At 53.0% G+C, this 17625-nt stretch overlaps 6 protein-coding genes across 6 annotated transcripts; 2 read left to right on the top strand and 4 right to left on the bottom strand.

Moving 5' to 3' along the window:
* Positions 1–293: 293 nt before the first annotated feature.
* On the bottom strand, positions 294–4401 carry J3458_011656 (uncharacterized protein). Its single transcript, XM_007810931.2, has one exon. The coding sequence runs from the start codon at positions 4282–4284 to the stop codon at positions 1270–1272; it is 3015 nt and encodes a 1004-aa protein (XP_007809122.2). The 5' UTR covers positions 4285–4401; the 3' UTR covers positions 294–1269.
* A 1530-nt stretch (positions 4402–5931) lies between these two features.
* Positions 5932–10526, bottom strand: Ptp2_1 (phosphotyrosine-specific ptp2-like protein). Its single transcript, XM_007810930.2, has 2 exons — positions 7571–10526; positions 5932–7488 (listed from the first exon to the last, which is right to left on the bottom strand). The coding sequence occupies exons 1-2, from the start codon at positions 9344–9346 to the stop codon at positions 6445–6447; spliced, it is 2820 nt and encodes a 939-aa protein (XP_007809121.2). The 5' UTR covers positions 9347–10526; the 3' UTR covers positions 5932–6444.
* Positions 10527–12798: 2272 nt separating this feature from the next.
* Positions 12799–13134, bottom strand: J3458_011658 (uncharacterized protein; the record flags this gene model as incomplete). Its single annotated transcript, XM_066119923.1, has 1 exon — positions 12799–13134. One exon carries the CDS (start codon positions 13132–13134, stop codon positions 12799–12801), a length of 336 nt encoding a protein of 111 aa, XP_065975041.1.
* Positions 13135–13720: 586 nt separating this feature from the next.
* On the top strand, positions 13721–14032 carry J3458_011659 (uncharacterized protein; the record flags this gene model as incomplete). The annotated part of the gene is made up of 1 exon (XM_066119924.1): positions 13721–14032. The coding sequence occupies one exon, from the start codon at positions 13721–13723 to the stop codon at positions 14030–14032; it is 312 nt and encodes a 103-aa protein (XP_065975042.1).
* A 251-nt stretch (positions 14033–14283) lies between these two features.
* On the top strand, positions 14284–15423 carry J3458_011660 (uncharacterized protein; the record flags this gene model as incomplete). Its single annotated transcript, XM_007810929.2, has 3 exons — positions 14284–14536; positions 14643–15092; positions 15215–15423. The coding sequence occupies 3 exons, from the start codon at positions 14284–14286 to the stop codon at positions 15421–15423; spliced, it is 912 nt and encodes a 303-aa protein (XP_007809120.2).
* A 361-nt stretch (positions 15424–15784) lies between these two features.
* LET1_1 (26S protease regulatory subunit 8) lies at positions 15785–17035 on the bottom strand (the record flags this gene model as incomplete). The annotated part of the gene is made up of 2 exons (XM_007810928.1): positions 15785–16719; positions 16801–17035. The coding sequence occupies 2 exons, from the start codon at positions 17033–17035 to the stop codon at positions 15785–15787; spliced, it is 1170 nt and encodes a 389-aa protein (XP_007809119.1).
* Between the last annotated feature and the right edge of the window lie 590 nt (positions 17036–17625).

A 17625-nucleotide genomic window follows, 5' to 3' on the forward strand; every position in this document is an offset into this window, starting at 1 on the left:
GCGTTTGCAGGACAGGGTGATAGTATACTATGCCTTGGGTGGACCTATGGCACCATCCCATTTGTTGGACAGCCACCAGTTTGAACAACTGAAGCAGACCTCCTCGGAATTAGTAAGTCTATAAAAGCAGGTAGTGAATTAGTTACACAGCTATTATATTTTGAGCAAGTTAAATTGGACCCCCTTGTAATTAGTGAAATTAGTGTAAAAGCAGGTAATTTATGGCAAATCAGGCGGCCAGTCTTATAATTGACTAAACTCAGGCAAGCCTCTGTTCTTGCGTCAGGAAATCTGTGTAATGGCATAATGAATCGGCCTGCGCCAGCCTTATATTTTAACCAAACTCAGGTCAACCTTTCTCCTTCAGGAATTCTCCGTAAAAACAATTAGTGAATAAGTTAAACAGCCGTGATGTTTTGGACAAGCTGAGGCAAACCCCCCTACGTCAGGAAATCTGTCAAATCTAGAGAGTCTATCAGATACCCTTATATTTTGACCCAACTCACACAGGCCGCCTTGGGATTCAGCAAGTCTCCCCAACAGGTAGTCCGATCAGGCTCATTGACCAAACTAACCAGACCCCGGGAAGTCCAATCCGCAGACCCAGGCACTGCCAGTAAACACGACTCCCCCCCAGCCTTCCTCATGCCCGCAACTCCATGTCCGACAAGGAACGACTACGCCTTAGACCAAGCCAGGGCACCATGTAGCCCCGGCGGTCCAAACACATCGGAGCATCTACATCAGCAAGCGGCCGTCAGAAGCGACTATCCGTGCTGCAAAGGCAAACCATGCACCAACATTGGCCATCGACGAGGGAGACCCAAAGCCCTCCAACACCCACCAACTCCATCGCATCTATGCTGCTTGAACCATAGATTGGTATAAGCTTGCCCGAGTTCCGGTCCAATGGCATGCATCGAAAACACCTCCAGCACACACCACACGTCATACGCATCATAGACAACAAATACTAAGCCAACAAGTCTTGAAGCGCTAGCCAAATAGGCAATGTAAAACCATGACAGGACAAGAACAAAAAGATGCACCATGCAGTACCCTGAATGAGCCCAACTAAGCATGCCGCTGAACCAGTATTCATCCGTCCGTAACGCCGCTCCGGGAAAAAAAAAGAAAGAGAGAAAGAAAAAAACCAAGTTCCTCACCACGCGTCATTCTCGTAAATAGCATCATTCAATCGGGTCCTAGCCCATTTCGCTCTCATGCTTCAATTTCAAGCCCTTACTGACTTCCATGCACCCGCCCCCATCACGTCATATCCTCCTGCTGCACCTTTGTCGCAACCGCATCCCACCAAGTGCCATGTGCCGCCCTGTCCACGCTCCCAACCTTATCCAACAAGTCAGAAATACCTCGAACCCGCTCGACAAACTCTGACAGCCCCAAGCTAGCCAGTTTCTCGCCCGCCGTATTTGCCGCCTTGACTTTCTCACTAGCCGAGCCAGGTGCAAGTCTGGCAAGGATATTGCCCCTCAGGCGCGTCAAGAGTAGCCGGAGCACCGGCTCCCTGGGCTCGGTGTTTTGTTCCGACATTTCTTGGCTCGCCTTGAGGACTTTGGTCACAAGCGCCCGCAGATGCGACTTGGTGACGGCTGGCATGGACCGACCTGCTTCGAGAGCCGCCATTGTCCCCTGCACCGTGGCATCTAATGACGAATGATTGGCTTCGAGAACAGTCATAATACGCGTTGCTTCCGTCTTCCAGGCGGAGCGAACATCTCTTTTGAGGAGGTTCTTGCACTGCAGCAGTACGGCCCCGGCGGTAATGATGCGCTGAATCGTGCAAGATACTTCGTTGATCCGTCGGTGGTCAAGCTGCAGCATTTCTGGTATCTGCTCCATCTTCACGGGCGTGGGCTGCGTGAAAACATCCACCAGCATCTGGGCATAGAACCGAGCAGCACCGGGTTTCGACTTTGGATGGTTGACACCCTCGGGATCGCGCTTCCGCACCTCGTCCATGACCTTGGTTGTGGCTGATCTCCAAGCAGCCTCGGCAATGTTCAGATTCATGCCGCCCTTCGCAACATCTGCCGTGAACCGTTTCGCTTCGTACTGAGAAGCGGAATCGATGAGCTGTGGCGCCGCGATGCGCAGTAAATAGTTGATATAGTCGCAAAGCATCACGTCGATGAAGCTGTTCAATGCCTCGACCCGATCAATCAAATCGCCATCGCTTAGTTTATTCTGCACCACATTCTTTACTTCATCGTCCCGGAACGGGGCGCACAATTTGGGAAGCAACGAGCCCATGGCCGTGAAGAACTTCTCGTATGAGAAACTGCCCACAACGAACTGTCTCTCAGCCAATTCAGGGTCTAGAATCTCTCCAATGAGGTTATACATGGAATTGCCGGGTCTCAATAGACGCTGCAGCTTCTCTTTGATATTGCTTGCCATGAGAATGAAATACCTGAAATTTGACTCGGCATCATTCTCAGCCATGGCAGCGCGCATCTGCATATATAGCGGCCGTGCAAGAGCAGCCTGCTGCTCGACATACTCCTCGGATGGAATTTGATACTCCTTGTTGATTGCCAGTTCATGTACAACAATGCGGTTATCGGGGAGCAAGCCGTTGAGCCCAGTCTTGACCACGACCGGCTTACTTTCACTTTCGCTTTTTCCTGAAGGTGTCGTCGGCGGAGTGAGGGTTTGCGCTTCAGACGACACGAGGCTGGAAGCGGTAGCCGTCACATCACCGGCAGATCCCTCGGCAACTCGCGGCTTCGTGTCCCCAGTCTGTTTCTTTGCCTTGCGAGACTTTCTCGCCTCACTGACCGCCTTGAAGATTAACCTCTTGCCCTTCTCTGCGCCAGCCAGTTTCTTGATTCGCACTATGAGCATAAGCTGAGAGTCCTGGATGCTTTTGCGGTAAAGACTAGCCGCGGCGTCATCTGTGGTATCTTTGACCGTTTGGAAGATCGCATCCAGCTCCACAAACTGCATCAGCATGACCTCAATCAGTGCGTTGGAGTCACGGGACTTCCACGCAATGAAGGCGTTGTAAAACACGGCATATGCTTCAGGAAGAGTTGATTTCAGAGCCGGCGGCATGGTGTATCGGTTGGACGCGGTCAGTCGAACAAAGATGTTTTCAAAGTTGACCAGAAGATCTTTAGCCTTGCCAACCAAATCCTGCAGTTGAGGATTCGCCAAGTCTGTGCTCGGTAACCGGTGAGAACTCAGCACATCGAGTTGCGATTCGCTTTCAGGTTCGTTCTTGTTGATGAGGACTTGATGAGGATGACCCAAGATGAGAAATGCACTCAAGAATGTGCGAACAGCAGCCATTTCGTCCACGGACCCCGGAGCCCCTTCTTTAAGACCACAGATTCTTAGCAGCCGTGCCGTGACGATGAGAACCTTTTCCTGCGCCAATAGTTCCACCACCGTATCGAAAGACGTATCTCGAATGCCGTCTACGGATAGACCCAGGCCATTGAACTCTTGTATGATGCGTTTTCGAGTGCGGCCCCTCCACCACCCTTGAATGCATGCAGCAGCATCGTCTTCGCTCAGCCTAGGTTTAGTATCCTCCTTCACTTGCGCCAAGGTTTCGCTTGCTTTTCTGGCCATGACGCTCTGGCCACGAGCCCGCTTCGTGGCACTTTTGTTTAGGAGCTCTTCTCTCCTCCTCTCTGCCTCAGCCATGCGCTCCTCCATTTGGGCGCGCATCTTGGCTACCTCCTGCTCTCGTCTCTCCTTTGCAAGTTCGGCAACTTGTTTCGCCTTTCGCACCTCCTCTGCACAGTTGGCAACAATCTCGGCAAGATTGCGTTCGCGTGCCTGTTGCGCAGCAAGCGCGCGTTCTTCCGATGCGGTTGGGCCGCGAGGTGCAGCCTTGGCAAGCGCAGCACGATGTCGCACCTTTTCGGCATGAGCGGCCCGGTCAGCAAGACGGGCTCGTCGGTCCTCCAGAAACGAGGCTCGTCGAAGGTGCTGTGCGACATACTTGCTCTGGTCGTTGTCGTTGCGGGACGGGCCATGCTGGAGAGAGGAGCAGCGCGAGTGCGCAGACGAGATGGAGTTGCGCCGCGACGAAGCCGCCGAGTCTCTGCGACGGGCTTGCGACGGGCGATAGAAGCGGGCAGCGACTCTCGGGGGCGGGGTATATATTCTGTTGTCGTGCTCAAGCACGTCATCGTCAGAGGGCGGCATAGCAAGATCCAAATCCATCGCCGTCGCGTCGTCGGAAGTAGGACCGTTTGATTCTTGGAGATTGCGCGGGGGTTCGGTAAGGTCGGGAGAAGGGCGACGCATCGTGTCTGTCGGAGCAGACGATGGATACTGCGGCCGTTATTTAGGAAGGAAGTTGGTCGGGAGGGTGGGAGTTTCACTTTTTGGGGAATTCGAAATAAGGTGCGCCGCAACTGTTTGCGGTACCAGCCGCAAAACAAGTCCGAGTCAGACCTCGACAGTTCGCGGGGTGACGACGACGCACGGAAGAATGAGGACGACAACGCAACGGTGTGTAATAAAGCGCAGTATGTTTGCGTTACGAAGGCGAACGGTCGAGCCAAACGTATTATCGTGAGGTGACTGCGTCGAGTCGAATAGTTGACCGTCGATCGCTGACCGACTTGGGAGGCAACACTCAGTAGGCCTGTGCTTGCACTGCAAAGTTGAGTTGAGGTTGAGGATGAAAGGGAGCAACAATTTATATTCGAGCACTCGATATACAGCAACAGAATCGGTCCGTTTGCACTCCTGGACAGCAAGTGTCGATTTGTTTGCAGACAATAGTCAAAAACAAAGAAAGTTGGTCAAGTCCAGGGCGCCGCCAATCTAGTCCAGTGACGAAGGCAGATATGGTGCAGCGGGGACAGGCTGAGGGCGGGAACGTGGCGATGGTGGCGGCAATGGCACAAGGCGTCTGCTGACAATGGGGCAGCACGTCATCAAAATCATGGCCCTGCACACTCATGAATTCGATTCAAGCGGCGAGAGGGTGCAGAAGACAAGTTTATCACAAAATTCGTATCGCCAGCAAGCAACCCATGGTCATGGCAAGTTGGGAAGGCGCTTCCGACGACCACTCGCTTCCTTCCGCGCTGGAAGGTTCCAGTTTCGGATGGGTGGGGCGGAACCAGCATCTTCAAACTCCTCCGCAATGAGAGTTGGCGTGAAGAAGGTGTAAAATGCTCAATCAACTATCGTGGCTCGTGCGTGCCACAGCTGGAGCCAAAGCAAGACCAACAAGGCATCGCACGATTACGCTACTGTCTGAGGCTTTGCTGCAAAACCTCTAGATAGCCGGCAAAAAAAGTAAAATAAAACAAAACAGAAATAATAATACCATCTTAGACAAGGCCGCCGTCCACATGTAGCATCGACAGGGGCGGCGTCGCCCGGCCTCGGAACCTGGGAAGGTGCGAGGTGCCATGTGCCCAATGCAGGAGAGCATCCAGAACTTGCATCAATGCATGAGATCTTGGGAAAAGTCACGGAATCTGGCCACGGGTGTGGCCTAGCCCGGGCAGGGATAACTCAAGACTGCGTGCATGCAGGGCAATGTTGCCAAAAGCTGACACATCATAACGTTGAACACGAACATTACCGACTTAGGTACGGAGTACCTAGCCAAGGCGCCTACTTCCTCCAAGTGTGCCGAAGGTCCAACTGCTTGCTGTATTCGACCCGCAATACTTGAAGGTACTTTTTTGCCAACAAGAACAGCTAATAAATTTATATATCTGCTTATAATTTTAGAGATCGTAGGTACTTATATTATCACATGATTTCCTAGTAAATATATGTACCTTTTAATGTGAATTTTTGATTAGTCAGAATCCAGTCCGCTACAGCAACTGGACCTTCGCAAAGGGATAGTGGTAAAAATGTATCAAGTGGCTCGGCCACTTAGTCGCTGACGGATAGCACAGGCGGCATGACAGCGTCCACTCATAATGTCTGGTCAATTATTATTCCTATTCGTAACGCTGCTACCCATCTAGGTGCTCACGGCTGCCTACGTGTTTCGGGCTCGCCCAACCGTGTTAGTGCCATCTTCAACCACCTTATGTTGTTCTTGTTTTCCTACGCAGTCAAAAATAGGACCCCATGGCCACTGTGGCATTTCTAGCAACCTCTGTCCTTGAGGTGCTTACTGTCGCTCGTGTAATTTCCCAAGACTCAGGAAATTATCCCGGTCTCAATGTCAATCCAAAAGAAACGCCTCCCCCATGTTGCTCGAATCTCTCCTCTAGCCGGACAAGTGTTTTGAACCCAAATGATTTCGCCGATCCCATGAATATCCCCCCGCTTATCCTCCGCGCGAAGAAAAAGAAAAAGAGAAAAGCCAGAAAGCCATGCCTGCTCGTTTATGCCGCGCGACGCTAGAATGCAATGTCCACTTCCTTGACCGTGCTCTGATATTTGGCCGACTCTCCCATCTCATCACGTTTCCTCCACATCTTACTCTCAGCTCCTCACTTGTTGGAGACTACCCCTTCGTGCGCGACCTCCCATGGTACTCCAGGTCTTGTCTTGCATCCTATTGAGCCATTCCAGAATGGTTTCATAACACAACACATACTGCCGTAGGCTTTGGACCATGCTAAGCCTTTGTTCTCTGAAATCTTGAACCGTCTTCTGGATCAAATCCACACGGTCGTCTAGTACCCAAGTCGTATCGATGTCAAATGACTCCCATGTCTGTGAATTATTACCACCCGTGCCTCTATCGAAAAAGCCTCGAGAGGCAGCATCCTTGGTCGTCATTGGGGAAACGGATTCGTCGTGAGCGCCCATTTTGATGTCGCCCTCGCTGTCCTTGGGTCGTAACCCTGCGATATTGGCCTGTCGCTGGCGTTTCAACATGTCAATGACGCTATCAACTGTACAGAAAGCTCCGGTGCGTCCACACCCTGCTGAGCAATGTACCAACATGGGCCGAGAATTGGCGTCTTGTTCCGGTTCATCATACCAGGTTACCGGGATCGAGTCGATGGTTGGTATCTTGGAGCCAACGATAGACGTCGTCTCCACTGGCCTGGCGGCTCGCTGCATCACGTTGGCGAGTTCAACCAGAGCTAGCAGGTGTGATGGCTGAGCAGGCGTTCCAAAGTCTGGCCAGGCCGCAAAATGCAGGTGAGTGATTTCCCGCATCGGTGCAAAAGGATGCGCGGCATGAGATAGGGCAAACTTTCTAATCGTGACATATGGCGTCTCTGACTGTCCCTGGCCTTGTGCCCCTGCTGGACTTGGTGACTGAGACGTAGTTGTCGTGTTTGCGCGCTTGCGTCCAAACTCATGGGGCGAGGACGAGCAACGGGTCGGGCTCGATTCGGATCGGTGTTTATCAATGTCTAGGGAAGCTTTCTTTTCCGATAATGCTTTCAGCCTGATGGGTCCAAAATCTCTACCTTTCCAGTACGGGTGGCACTTGAGTTGGCCGCCTTCACTCTCAGCCGTCAACATGACGATCACGCGGACATCTTGCTCCCAAATAACTGACCAAAAGTCCTAAACAGAGTGTGTTAGCTGGAGACTTCACGGGCTTACTCTAGACATAAATTAGCAAACTCAATGGGATTTAGGAACCCACCTCATACGTCGCAGGCAGTGGCCCTTGGGTAGCAATGTATCGTTTGTTGCTTCTGGACGTAGACAGGTGGCTTGCGTTGACGTAGTCACACGACCCCCCGCGTGTTTCCTGGAGCCGGACTCTGGCATGCTCAAAGGGCAAGATGTCCTTGTAGCGGTTCTTGATTCCTTTTTCAACGCCCGATAATTGAAACTTGCAGTCTTGCGGCTTCTGGTTAGGTTGAAAGGCTGCATATGCAGTCCTCATTCGGGACTGTTCGTCTAGTTCGATATTTAAAAACTTGTTAGAGACCTTTTTGCCATGATCACTCCGGGATGATGCATCGCGGAGCCATGTGGGTAATAATGGCGATTCCAGGTCCTGGGGTCGCCCAATTTCAAATTGGCCCACACCATCGGCGAGATCCATATTCTGTCTGATATTAGAGAAGAATGGGTTGTGGTCGTTGCTAGTCGTAGGGAGATTGACGCCGCCTATGACCTGAGCAAGCGTGCCTTTGCTAGTATTGCCGCAGTTCCCCTGTGTGGGCGATGGTAAATTGGACGACGTGTCGACGAGGCCGGGGAATGAGGCGCTGAACATTGTAAACCCACCGCAAAGAATTGCGGTATTTCCTCGGTAGCCCTCACTGGTAAACTTCTTGATCATATTTTGTGCTGTAACGGCATCGCGCTTATCGGACGCATGCGCATCATAGACTACAATCCAATCCATATCTCGCCATCTAGAGAACTGCTCTGAACCCAAGTTTCCCTGAAAGGTTTGCTGTAGCTTTTTGAGGTTAAAGGTTGAACGCTTCAGCAGTGTGGTTGGTATACACAAGTTCAATGCCCCCTGGATACGAGAGTGTGCAAAGCTCTGGGAAGAGCGGATGTCCAACAAGAGCATCTTGCCATCTCCGACGGTTTCCATCAATTGTTTGAGTTGACTGCCGGATATCATGGACGATGGACCAAATTCCAACTTTGGCGGTAAAGTCGTAGCACGCGTTGTATCGGTCAGCTCGGGCGAAGGAGGATCCGGTTGGGGCAGAGGCAAGGATAGAAGGCAATCGTGGGGGTCCGCTCGGGGTACATGAGGTCGCCGATGAGGTGTCTCGATTTGCCGAGGTGACTCAAAAGGCATCGAAGCCGTGATCTGGGTTGGTGGTATTAATGACGACTCAGAGTTACGTTTCGAATCCGAGGAAGCATAGGCCGAGTCGTGCAGACTGTCATGGTCGACGTCGCTCTTGCTTGTCGATTTTGCCTTGAGGGACCTGATGGACTTTGGGAACGAAGCATCGGCGCCAGTGTCGCTTGTATACGTGTGCCATCTAGGCGGTCGGGGCCGGACAGGAGTCGGGTGTGAGGTCGGCAAGACGGCATGCGATGTGGCGAGTGAGAAGGACTTGCCCCTGTTCAGATCGGCAGCCTTCCTGAAGGCTTCGAATTCGGGATTCGGGTCCAAGGTGATTTGTTTTGGCAGCGCTGCGGCAAAGGATTTCACAGACGAGCCAGGACTCCAGTTCTCTCTGGCTAGGGCAGACGAATCCCTGGGGTCATGGCTGGGTTCGATGACAAGTCCAAAGTAATTTGGACTTGGCGCGCGGCCACTTTCTACGGCCATATTGGGAGACAGCATTGGCGGGTAGTTTTGTCCGACGGAATATGGCGCTCGCGGTGAGGTTGCTGGTGAGGTTGTGGGCTTGGTCGCCCTATGCGAACGTGAGCCATGAGAGTGGTGGTGGGAATAAGGACTGACTGCGGCAGGGGAATGCCGCGATTGAGTCTTCATGATGAAATAAGCAAGCCGTATTGGTGGACTGTGGATGAATGGAAGCACTATGTGCAGCACAAATGCCCGAGGTCCTAGAGCAAGCGCATGGCGAAAGCTTGTGTTGGTAGAAATGGGGTTTTGACGATGGCCCAAAGTATTGATACTTTACTAAATCTCAAAGCCGGCACAGGGGTGGATACCAGGGTCGAGAAAACCGAAAGAAGGGGAAGAAGAAGAAAAGAGAAAAGGTCAGGTTGCCAGCGTCGACATGAATGAAGAAGGGAAACGAGTGAAAGGCGAAGTGAAAAAAAAGAATGACTAGAAGATGAAGGGTGAAGTCGACAACAATGACAAAGTGGATAATAATGGGTGGTGGATGGATTCCACACACACGCGCGCGCGCACACACACACACACATGCACACCCACACCCGACACTCACCCGACACCGACGTCAGAGGTCCAGAGTGGCGGTAAGGCGAAGACGGAGTACGCAAATACGGTAGGGGACCCTGACTTGTGGCAGAGACAAGCCTTCGACTGAGACCGACTTGAGTGGCGAATAGGACAGGACCCAGAGCCGCGGGTCTCGCGATCAGTGGCGCCGGTCTCGCAGAACTTTAAACAGACGGTTGATTTCTGAGACGCAGCGTACTCAATCCTTCAACAGCAGGCTCGAAAGGGCGGCCAAGATGGAAAGATGTGGAGAGTCGGTCCAGAATGAAAGCGAGAACAGCAAGGGAGAGCAAGGTAAGGTCAGGGGGGGAGCAGCCAAGACGACTAAAAAGGGAGTCTGCGCTTTGCTCGTGCCAATCGACAGGGACCCCGAATTTGCAAAGGAGGATTGACGAGACGAAAGAAACAGGGCGGTGGTCAGAACCCGGGCGCGGCTTGGGGCCTGGGGCTTGAGCGTGATGAGGCTTGAGACGCTGCCTGCACTTGCACCCTCGGGGTAACACAGGAGCGCATGTAAGTAATCGAGCAGCCGGGACAGAGCCTCTTTCGGCCGTTGGGCCTTGGTGGAAGAAGCGTGTGAATGAGGATGCGGATGGATGGGATGATGGACAGACAGACAGACAGGGTTGGTAAGTGTTACCGAGGACGGAGCGGCATTAACCAACTAAACAGCTTTCTCCGTCCAACGTACGTACTAAAATTAACATGCTGGCGACCCGATGCGAAACCCACCTCGTTCGAGATGCTCTGCCGGGCCGAGAGCAACACGCTATTCTAACCCAGTATTGCGACTGCAGCATCTGACCGACGTCGGCACGTTCGAGACAATTCCATGCTGTCTGCTCACAGGCTCGTCCGAGTTGGTGTCCACAGCCGTGGAATTCGGAGAAAAGACGTCACATTGTCCATGGATGAAGATGAGCAGATGAGCAGATGAAGCTGGTATCCAGTACCGCCTGCTGTGGGTTTGGCCAGCCACCGAGAAGCCGGCGGCAGTAGCCGGTACCTGACCTCGAGTCCAAGGTCAAAGTCAAAAGGCAACATGGAATTGACACCTCGGGTCCGTCCCAGGTCAAACTTCCACAGCTAGCAAGGGGCTTCACCGCATCGTATTGCTTCCCACTCACCTGTCCAGGTTCTGTATAACTGGTATATTCCCCCCCATTTCCTTGCAGAGTTCTGGACCATTGATTTGACAGGGCTCTTGCGCCCACCACCACCTCTAATCTGGCTGCTATGCCATGTCCCAGAGCTTCACGACCCGTCGTCATTGAGGCGCCGAAGGTCTCCGCCCACCCCGTTGACTGTTCCCTGAGGGCGTCAGAGGGGCGTCAGAGGGCGTCCGAGGGGCTCGCGTGTGCCTTCCACCAACCAACACATACGTGGCGCCCCAGCAAAACGTCACAGCGCCGCAAGACACCTTGGCGATTCGGGTCCAGACCTTTTTCGATTCTCGAGAATCCACATCGAACATTAGGCGCTCCACTCGCCCGTTGTCGCCGCCTCCTTTGCTTCTCACCGTACCGAGCCCAGAGGACATCGTCTGGTGGACTACCGGCATGTCCAGACAAAACAAGTATCCCATCCATCGTAACAACACTCCGTCCGTACAAGCAGAATCCGAATCATCCATGTAGTCGAGTCACCTGGGCGACTTGGGTCTCCTTGCTGCGCCTGGACGCCAACGATACAATGTTCAATGTTGCTGCCCGTTTCATCCAACCAACTAGCACCCAGTTAGGATTATTGCACAAAGCCCTTCTGCAGCCCGTCTACTCCATAGGCGCCATCTACCCTGTAGGAAGCCAGCAATATAGATAGCAATGGTACTTCGTAATCCGCATTTACCACAATCCGGAGCATCCCAAACCCAACCAAGAGAGGACTGGTTGCGGTGAACCACCCAATGCGTCAAGTCAGGCTGTAGCCGAGTCGCATCAGGTCGCGACGTCGTGCCCATCATTCGATAAGTGGACTTCGCCATCATCTGGTACTACTACACCATACGGAGACGCGTCCTGCCATGCTGCACTCAATGCAGCCAGGAAAGAAGGCCAAAAGACTTCGGAACCATTGACGGTGGATTTCGTTTCCTTCTGTAGCCCTTGTTTGCTTCTTCGTCTGACTCAAGTTACTGTTGCAAGGAGTGTCTGACCCATGCGCTCGGCAGAGATACCAAAATCGCAACGCAAACCGTAATAAGTGCAGAGGAATGACGTCAGATGTGTCGTGATCACTTGGTGGGCCCAAGACTTGCTGCTCCTCCAGTCGGCCCCAGTCAGTCAGCACTCGACTGGCACCAAACTTGTGGTATGCTTCACGTGCTTCTCCGCTGATGAACTCACTGTACACTACGAACTCGAAGAATCCGTGAGGCTGCCATTCGGGGTCATTTGTATCCAAGCTCGCCTGCAATACCACCACCCGTCATGGAAATAAGCTGCTTTGGGCGCTCGCACAACCGCAGCGGCATGTAGTGTGTGCGTGTCAAGGTAGTTCAAAGAATCTCAAATGGGAATTGCGGACGATCCACATACTGAAAAAGCCTTATAGGCGCTGCGCTCTGTAGACTCTGGTGATGAGGCCGCCAACTGGCAGTTTTAAATACATTCAATGTTTATTAATGGTAGTTGACTACTCCGTACTCGCCAAGTGACGGAAAATCTTGACACGGAGTCGTCAGTGGTGGTAGCGTGGCTCGGCCCAAGTCGCAACTTCTTGGCAGGAGCGACCGACTGGCTACAAGCTGCCAGGCTCCCAATATCCGCCAGGCACGTGAAAAAGCTGTGCTGCTTTGCAACCCTCAACAGTCTGGTTGAATTGTGTTAAACCGCCTTCACATTTTACCATGCCCATATATTGTCACTACGGTACCAAGTTCGAACTCCAGCGTCCCATCCGTCAGAAGTTGCTGAAGCACTGGCAAGAGGGGGTTTAGTTAGGGGGATGCCATTTCCGCCTAAAGCCGCCCCCGTCACGCCGACACTTCGCCAATAGTACAAGCTTTCGGTGCACTACAGCCAACCAAACATGCCCAAGATTCCCATCTGACATCCAACCGCGCCCCTTGCGTTTGCAACTGCGACTTGCCCTTCACTATTTGGAGGAGCTACGATGCAGGGTCCTTTTGCAGACCCCATGCTGGGAGAGAGGGGTCCTGCACGACAAGACGTGGCCCTGCCTGTCACCGGTTGTTTGTGGTGGGATATGACTTGGGTGTTCGTTGGGAAAACGACACTGAATGGCGCGTGAGGTCCAGTCCATGCTGTACTATTCACCTCGAGGCGCGAGACGCAGATTGCAGTTGTGTTGCTGCCGTACCCTCGGGGCAATGTCGCCTGCTGGTTCATCACCTCCAGCAGCCAAGGTGGCCATGCACAATAGTTACATGGTCAGAATAAGACTGGTTCCGACACTTCTGCGGCCTCGGTCACAAGAGACATCTTGTTTTGTGAAGATGCTACCGCCTCCGCCAAGTATAGGCCGTCAGATGGCACTTCATTTGCTCAAGTTTACGCCGCAACTGAGGCCTGTTGTGCAGATCTCTCCAACGTCATGCCGATCCATGATTCTAGACCTTCGTGCGCTCAGCAATGGAGAAGTGTGGATGCGTGTGGTGTGTCCCGGACGGGTGCTGGTCCGACGCTAGCTCGTAGCGTTAACTTGTTGGCTCGAAGCATGGCCTGTTTTCACACGACGGCTTCCGGCAGCTTCGATCCCTACAGAAGACTCGAGAATCAGGGCCTTGTGGCTATAATAGCGCTGGCGACCGTTCTCCGGAGTACGGAGTACTAGTTACTTCGTACAACTCCGGGGTTAAAACACACCGTCAGGTAACACAGCAGCACGCGCGATGGGAATTGGTCGTCACCCCCTCGTTTGCTTTGTGGCCGGCAATTTCATCATGCATGACACGGAGGGATTCTTAAAGAGAGGATGAGTTCAGTTCAGTTGCCCCACATTCGAGAGCAGTTGGCTTCTTATCGGAGACCGAAGCTGCTACAGGCGCTTGAGAGACAGATTTGTTGTGATAACATTGAATATGATGCTAGCTGCGCAAGCGTTTTTTTCATTGTCAACCCAATTGTCTTGTTCCGGATTTCTGGCAATCTCTGGCTTGAATTACGACCAAGATGTCATGAACTGTGTGGTTCCGAGTCCAATTACAAAATCTACGGAACGGACTCGCGCGTCCGCCCTGATCCACCACCCATCAACGCCCTCTCGTCGAGTTTGATGCCTGACTAATCGAACCCAGCTTCAATAGCGAAGCCGAGGGCAGTCAACCAAATGATGTTTATGTTATGATACCTCAAGTTGGCTGTTACTGGGTAAGTCTCCATTTGGATGCAAAACATGCCAGACGCCTGCTGATGTTGGTAAAGCCCATATGAAGCGGATTGCCCAACCGAATTCCACCCGACTCCGGTCATCGGAACTCGAGGTAGAATAAACGCCGCAGCCTTCCCAACAGTCAAAAAGTAAGCCAAACGATCACCATGTCACAGCTTCAAACCAGAGAATCCATTGAGCAACGACTCAAGGCGAGGGACGGCATCCCCAAGGCCGCTCCGGCATATCTGCCCACGGCCGGATCGCCACTAGCGGTTGATAAAGAGGCATACGCCACCATACAGAAGGCGCCTCGGGTTCTAATCGACGAATTTACTCTTCCCATTCGAGCAGGCAGAGCATGGGAAGCGCCAGCTGGTTCGATTGTGAAGATTAGCACCCCCGAAGGGCCCCAAGTCGGTGAGTCGATGCGCAATCGCTTGATGTCTAGCCATATAAAACACCCAGTTCCACTCACAACTATCCCTCCCGCGGCTGAACTTTTTGCAAACTAACACGCACATAGGCGACTTGAACATATGGAATCGTCACAACCCCCGCGAACGCTTCTGGGCAAGCCGCACCAGGCAGCTCCATGCTTCGCACGTTAGTACCCATGACCGCCTCTGGTCAGTGCTGCCCTACATGCGGCCACTGGCGACCATCATCCACGATAGCCTTGACTGGTACGGCGTGGATCCTCACGGCGGAAGAGTGCACGACTTGCTAGGCACGCGCTGTGATCCTTATATCAACACCGTCCTGGCCGGGGAGCAATACGACTTCCACTGTCACTCAAACTTGACTCGGGCCGTGAGGCCCTATGGCCTCAACGAGTCGGATGTCCATGACGTGATCAACATCTTCCAAGTCACCGGCCTAGACGAGCAAGGCCGCTACTTTATGAACCCTAGTCCTGCGCAGGCCGGCGACAGCATTGAGTTCTTGGCCGAGCAAGATCTCCTAATGGCCTTGAGTGCGTATCCCTTGATCCTCCTTTTTTTTTCCTTTTCTCTCTCTTTGAACTCGCATTCCACCCTCTCACGTTGTCAATGTTTTCCGCCATCTTTTTGGGCCCCATGTCTAATATATCAGCAGGCACTTGCCCCGGCGGTGATCTCTCGGCCTGGGGGTTTGGCAGTGACAACGAAAAAGAAATGATCAAGTGCTGCCGCCCACTCAAGGTACAGGTTTACCAGCTCGAGGATAAGGAGCTGCTGAACAAGTGTGGCTGGAAACCAGCCGAAGTGTCCAAGTACACTGGTATGCACGGCGTCGTGTCTCCCGAGGGCGAGAAGCGAGCTTAGACAACACTCGTCACCGATATATTCAGTCAAGTCGTAACCAGTCATGAAAAGGCTATGATTTGAGAAGTGGTTGCAGTTGCTGGCCCATTTTGCATCCTGTGTTCATGCTAGATTGTCGTCCTCGCTAAAACTCGACATGCTGTAGCTCTTGAAAACTACAACCTATAGCCAGAAACATGACATGATTTGGTGCATTAGGCACAAGTTGAGAAATTCGTACATCACATAGGGGAAAACAGAGACATGTCCGAATAATGGTACATTTACATATCCATACAAGCCCGTCCCTCTCTATATGCAGACCAGCAAGCCACGCACACCCTCGCCGGCAAGAACAAACACAAATTTCTTGCTTTGTACCTTACTTCCACAGCTTGCCCAGCGACACCTCCTTATCGTCATGCTTGTTCAGAATCTTGGCCGTAGCCAGCTCGAAATCCTCCTGCGTAACATGGACTCTCCTCTCTCGCAAGGCATACATGCCCGCCTCTGTGCACACACCCTTCAATTCTGCGCCGGAGCAACCATTCATCTTCTCAGCAATCTTGGTCAAGTTGATACCTCTGGTAAGATTCATCTTGCGGCTGTGAATGCGCAGAATATCCGCTCTGGCCTCGACGCTCGGAGGCGGGAATTCGATTTTACGATCGATGCGGCCTGGTCGGAGGAGCGCCGGGTCCAGAATATCCAGACGGTTCGTGGCCATGATGATTTTGATGTTCTTGGTGGGCTCGAAACCGTCCAGCTGGTTGAGGAGCTCCAACATGGTTCGCTGGACTTCCGAGTCGCCCCCCGAGGAGCCCTCGACTCGTGAGGAGCCAATGCTGTCGATTTCGTCCATGAAAATGATGGACGGCGCATGCTCACGTGCCATGATGAAGAGCTCGCGCACCATGCGGGACCCTTCACCAATGTACTTCTGGACGAGTTCCGAGCCGGACACTCTGATGAATTTACAGGCAGTGTGGTGTGCGACGGCTCGGGCGAGGAGCGTCTTTCCTGTACCGGGGGGGCCGTAGAGGAGCACGCCCTTGGGCTGCGCGATTCCCAGGGACTCGAAGAGCTCGGGGTGCTTGAGGCCAAGCTCGATGACTTCTTTGATTTCCTTGATCTGCTGGTCGAGACCGCCAATCATGTCGTAGGTGCTGTCGGGGACTTTCTCCACCATCATGAGCGACACTAGGGGGTCGACGGACGAGGGGAGGAGTTTCTCGAGCTTGTAGCTGTCGGAGAGGAGGGTGACGCGCTTTCCCGGGGTGAGCTTGGCTACGTCGACACTGTCGGAAACGTCGACGACTGATGACCAATGTTAGCTATAAGCCTTTGATAGGGAAGGGGATCTGAGTAATGGCCCTTGTTTGGCTGGTGGTAGCGTACCGTATTTCCCTTCGGGGTGCACCTTGACGAGCACCTTTTTGGTGCCCATGACCTTGACCACCTCGCCGACATAGGAACCGGGTTGCTGCAACAGACCGAGCTCTTCCCTGAGTAACCGCACGCGTGAGTTATAGTCATTCCGTTGGGCCTCGAGACGGCGCAGAGCTGCTTGACCCTTGAGGATCTCGAGCTTCATTGCCTCGATCTTGTTGTGGTAGTATTCGTCGAGCGGCATGATGTCTTCTTGTATGCTGAGACGTCTATCTGGGGAGGGAGGAGAAAGGGAGAATCAGGCGTCGCAGGTGTCGACTGCTAGACGCAGATCCGGAGGCAGTTCAGGAACACCGGATGTGATGGACTCGAATCGTTTGGGGGATGCTGTTCGTGGTTGTTGCGATGGCGTTGGATGGTGGTGATGTGCACCTCGAGGTGAAGCTTGACAAGGCTGCAGGGTGTCTCGTAAGCAGCTGGCCATGGCATTGCTTTGGGCTGCGTGAGCGACATGCACGGCACTGGTTATGGCCGCCCGGAAGAAGTTTCTGCCGGGCTCCGAGAAGGCTCGTCTCAAATGTCTGTCCCTCCCTCTCCCAACGCCAACCGCGTTTATCCAGTTTGTGGGGAAAACAAAGGCGCATCCCAAGCAGCCACCGGTTTGCATTATGGAGGGTGGGGATTCTGCTGGAGGCGAAAAGCTGAAATGCTGCAGTTGCCAGGCCCATACCTACCGTCGGGCCGCAGTGGATCATGACTGCCTGGTCTTCCCAGTGGTCGGTCGTATCTGGGGATCCAAGAATCTAGGTATCCGGTCAGATATCATCAGTCTTT

The sequence above is a fragment of the Metarhizium acridum genome (genome assembly GCF_019434415.1).
Source record: "Metarhizium acridum strain ARSEF 324 chromosome Unknown scaffold_234, whole genome shotgun sequence".
Lineage (NCBI taxonomy): Eukaryota > Fungi > Ascomycota > Sordariomycetes > Hypocreales > Clavicipitaceae > Metarhizium > Metarhizium acridum.

Coding starts and splice junctions, on each gene's coding strand:
- J3458_011656 (XM_007810931.2), bottom strand. CDS start 4,284: ATGCGTCGCCCTTCTCCCGACCTTACCGAACCCCCGCGCAATCTCCAA.
- Ptp2_1 (XM_007810930.2), bottom strand. CDS start 9,346: ATGAAGACTCAATCGCGGCATTCCCCTGCCGCAGTCAGTCCTTATTCC. Junction 7,489..7,570: donor CACTGCCTGCGACGTATGAG/GTGGGTTCCTAA, acceptor CACTCTGTTTAG/GACTTTTGGTCAGTTATTTG.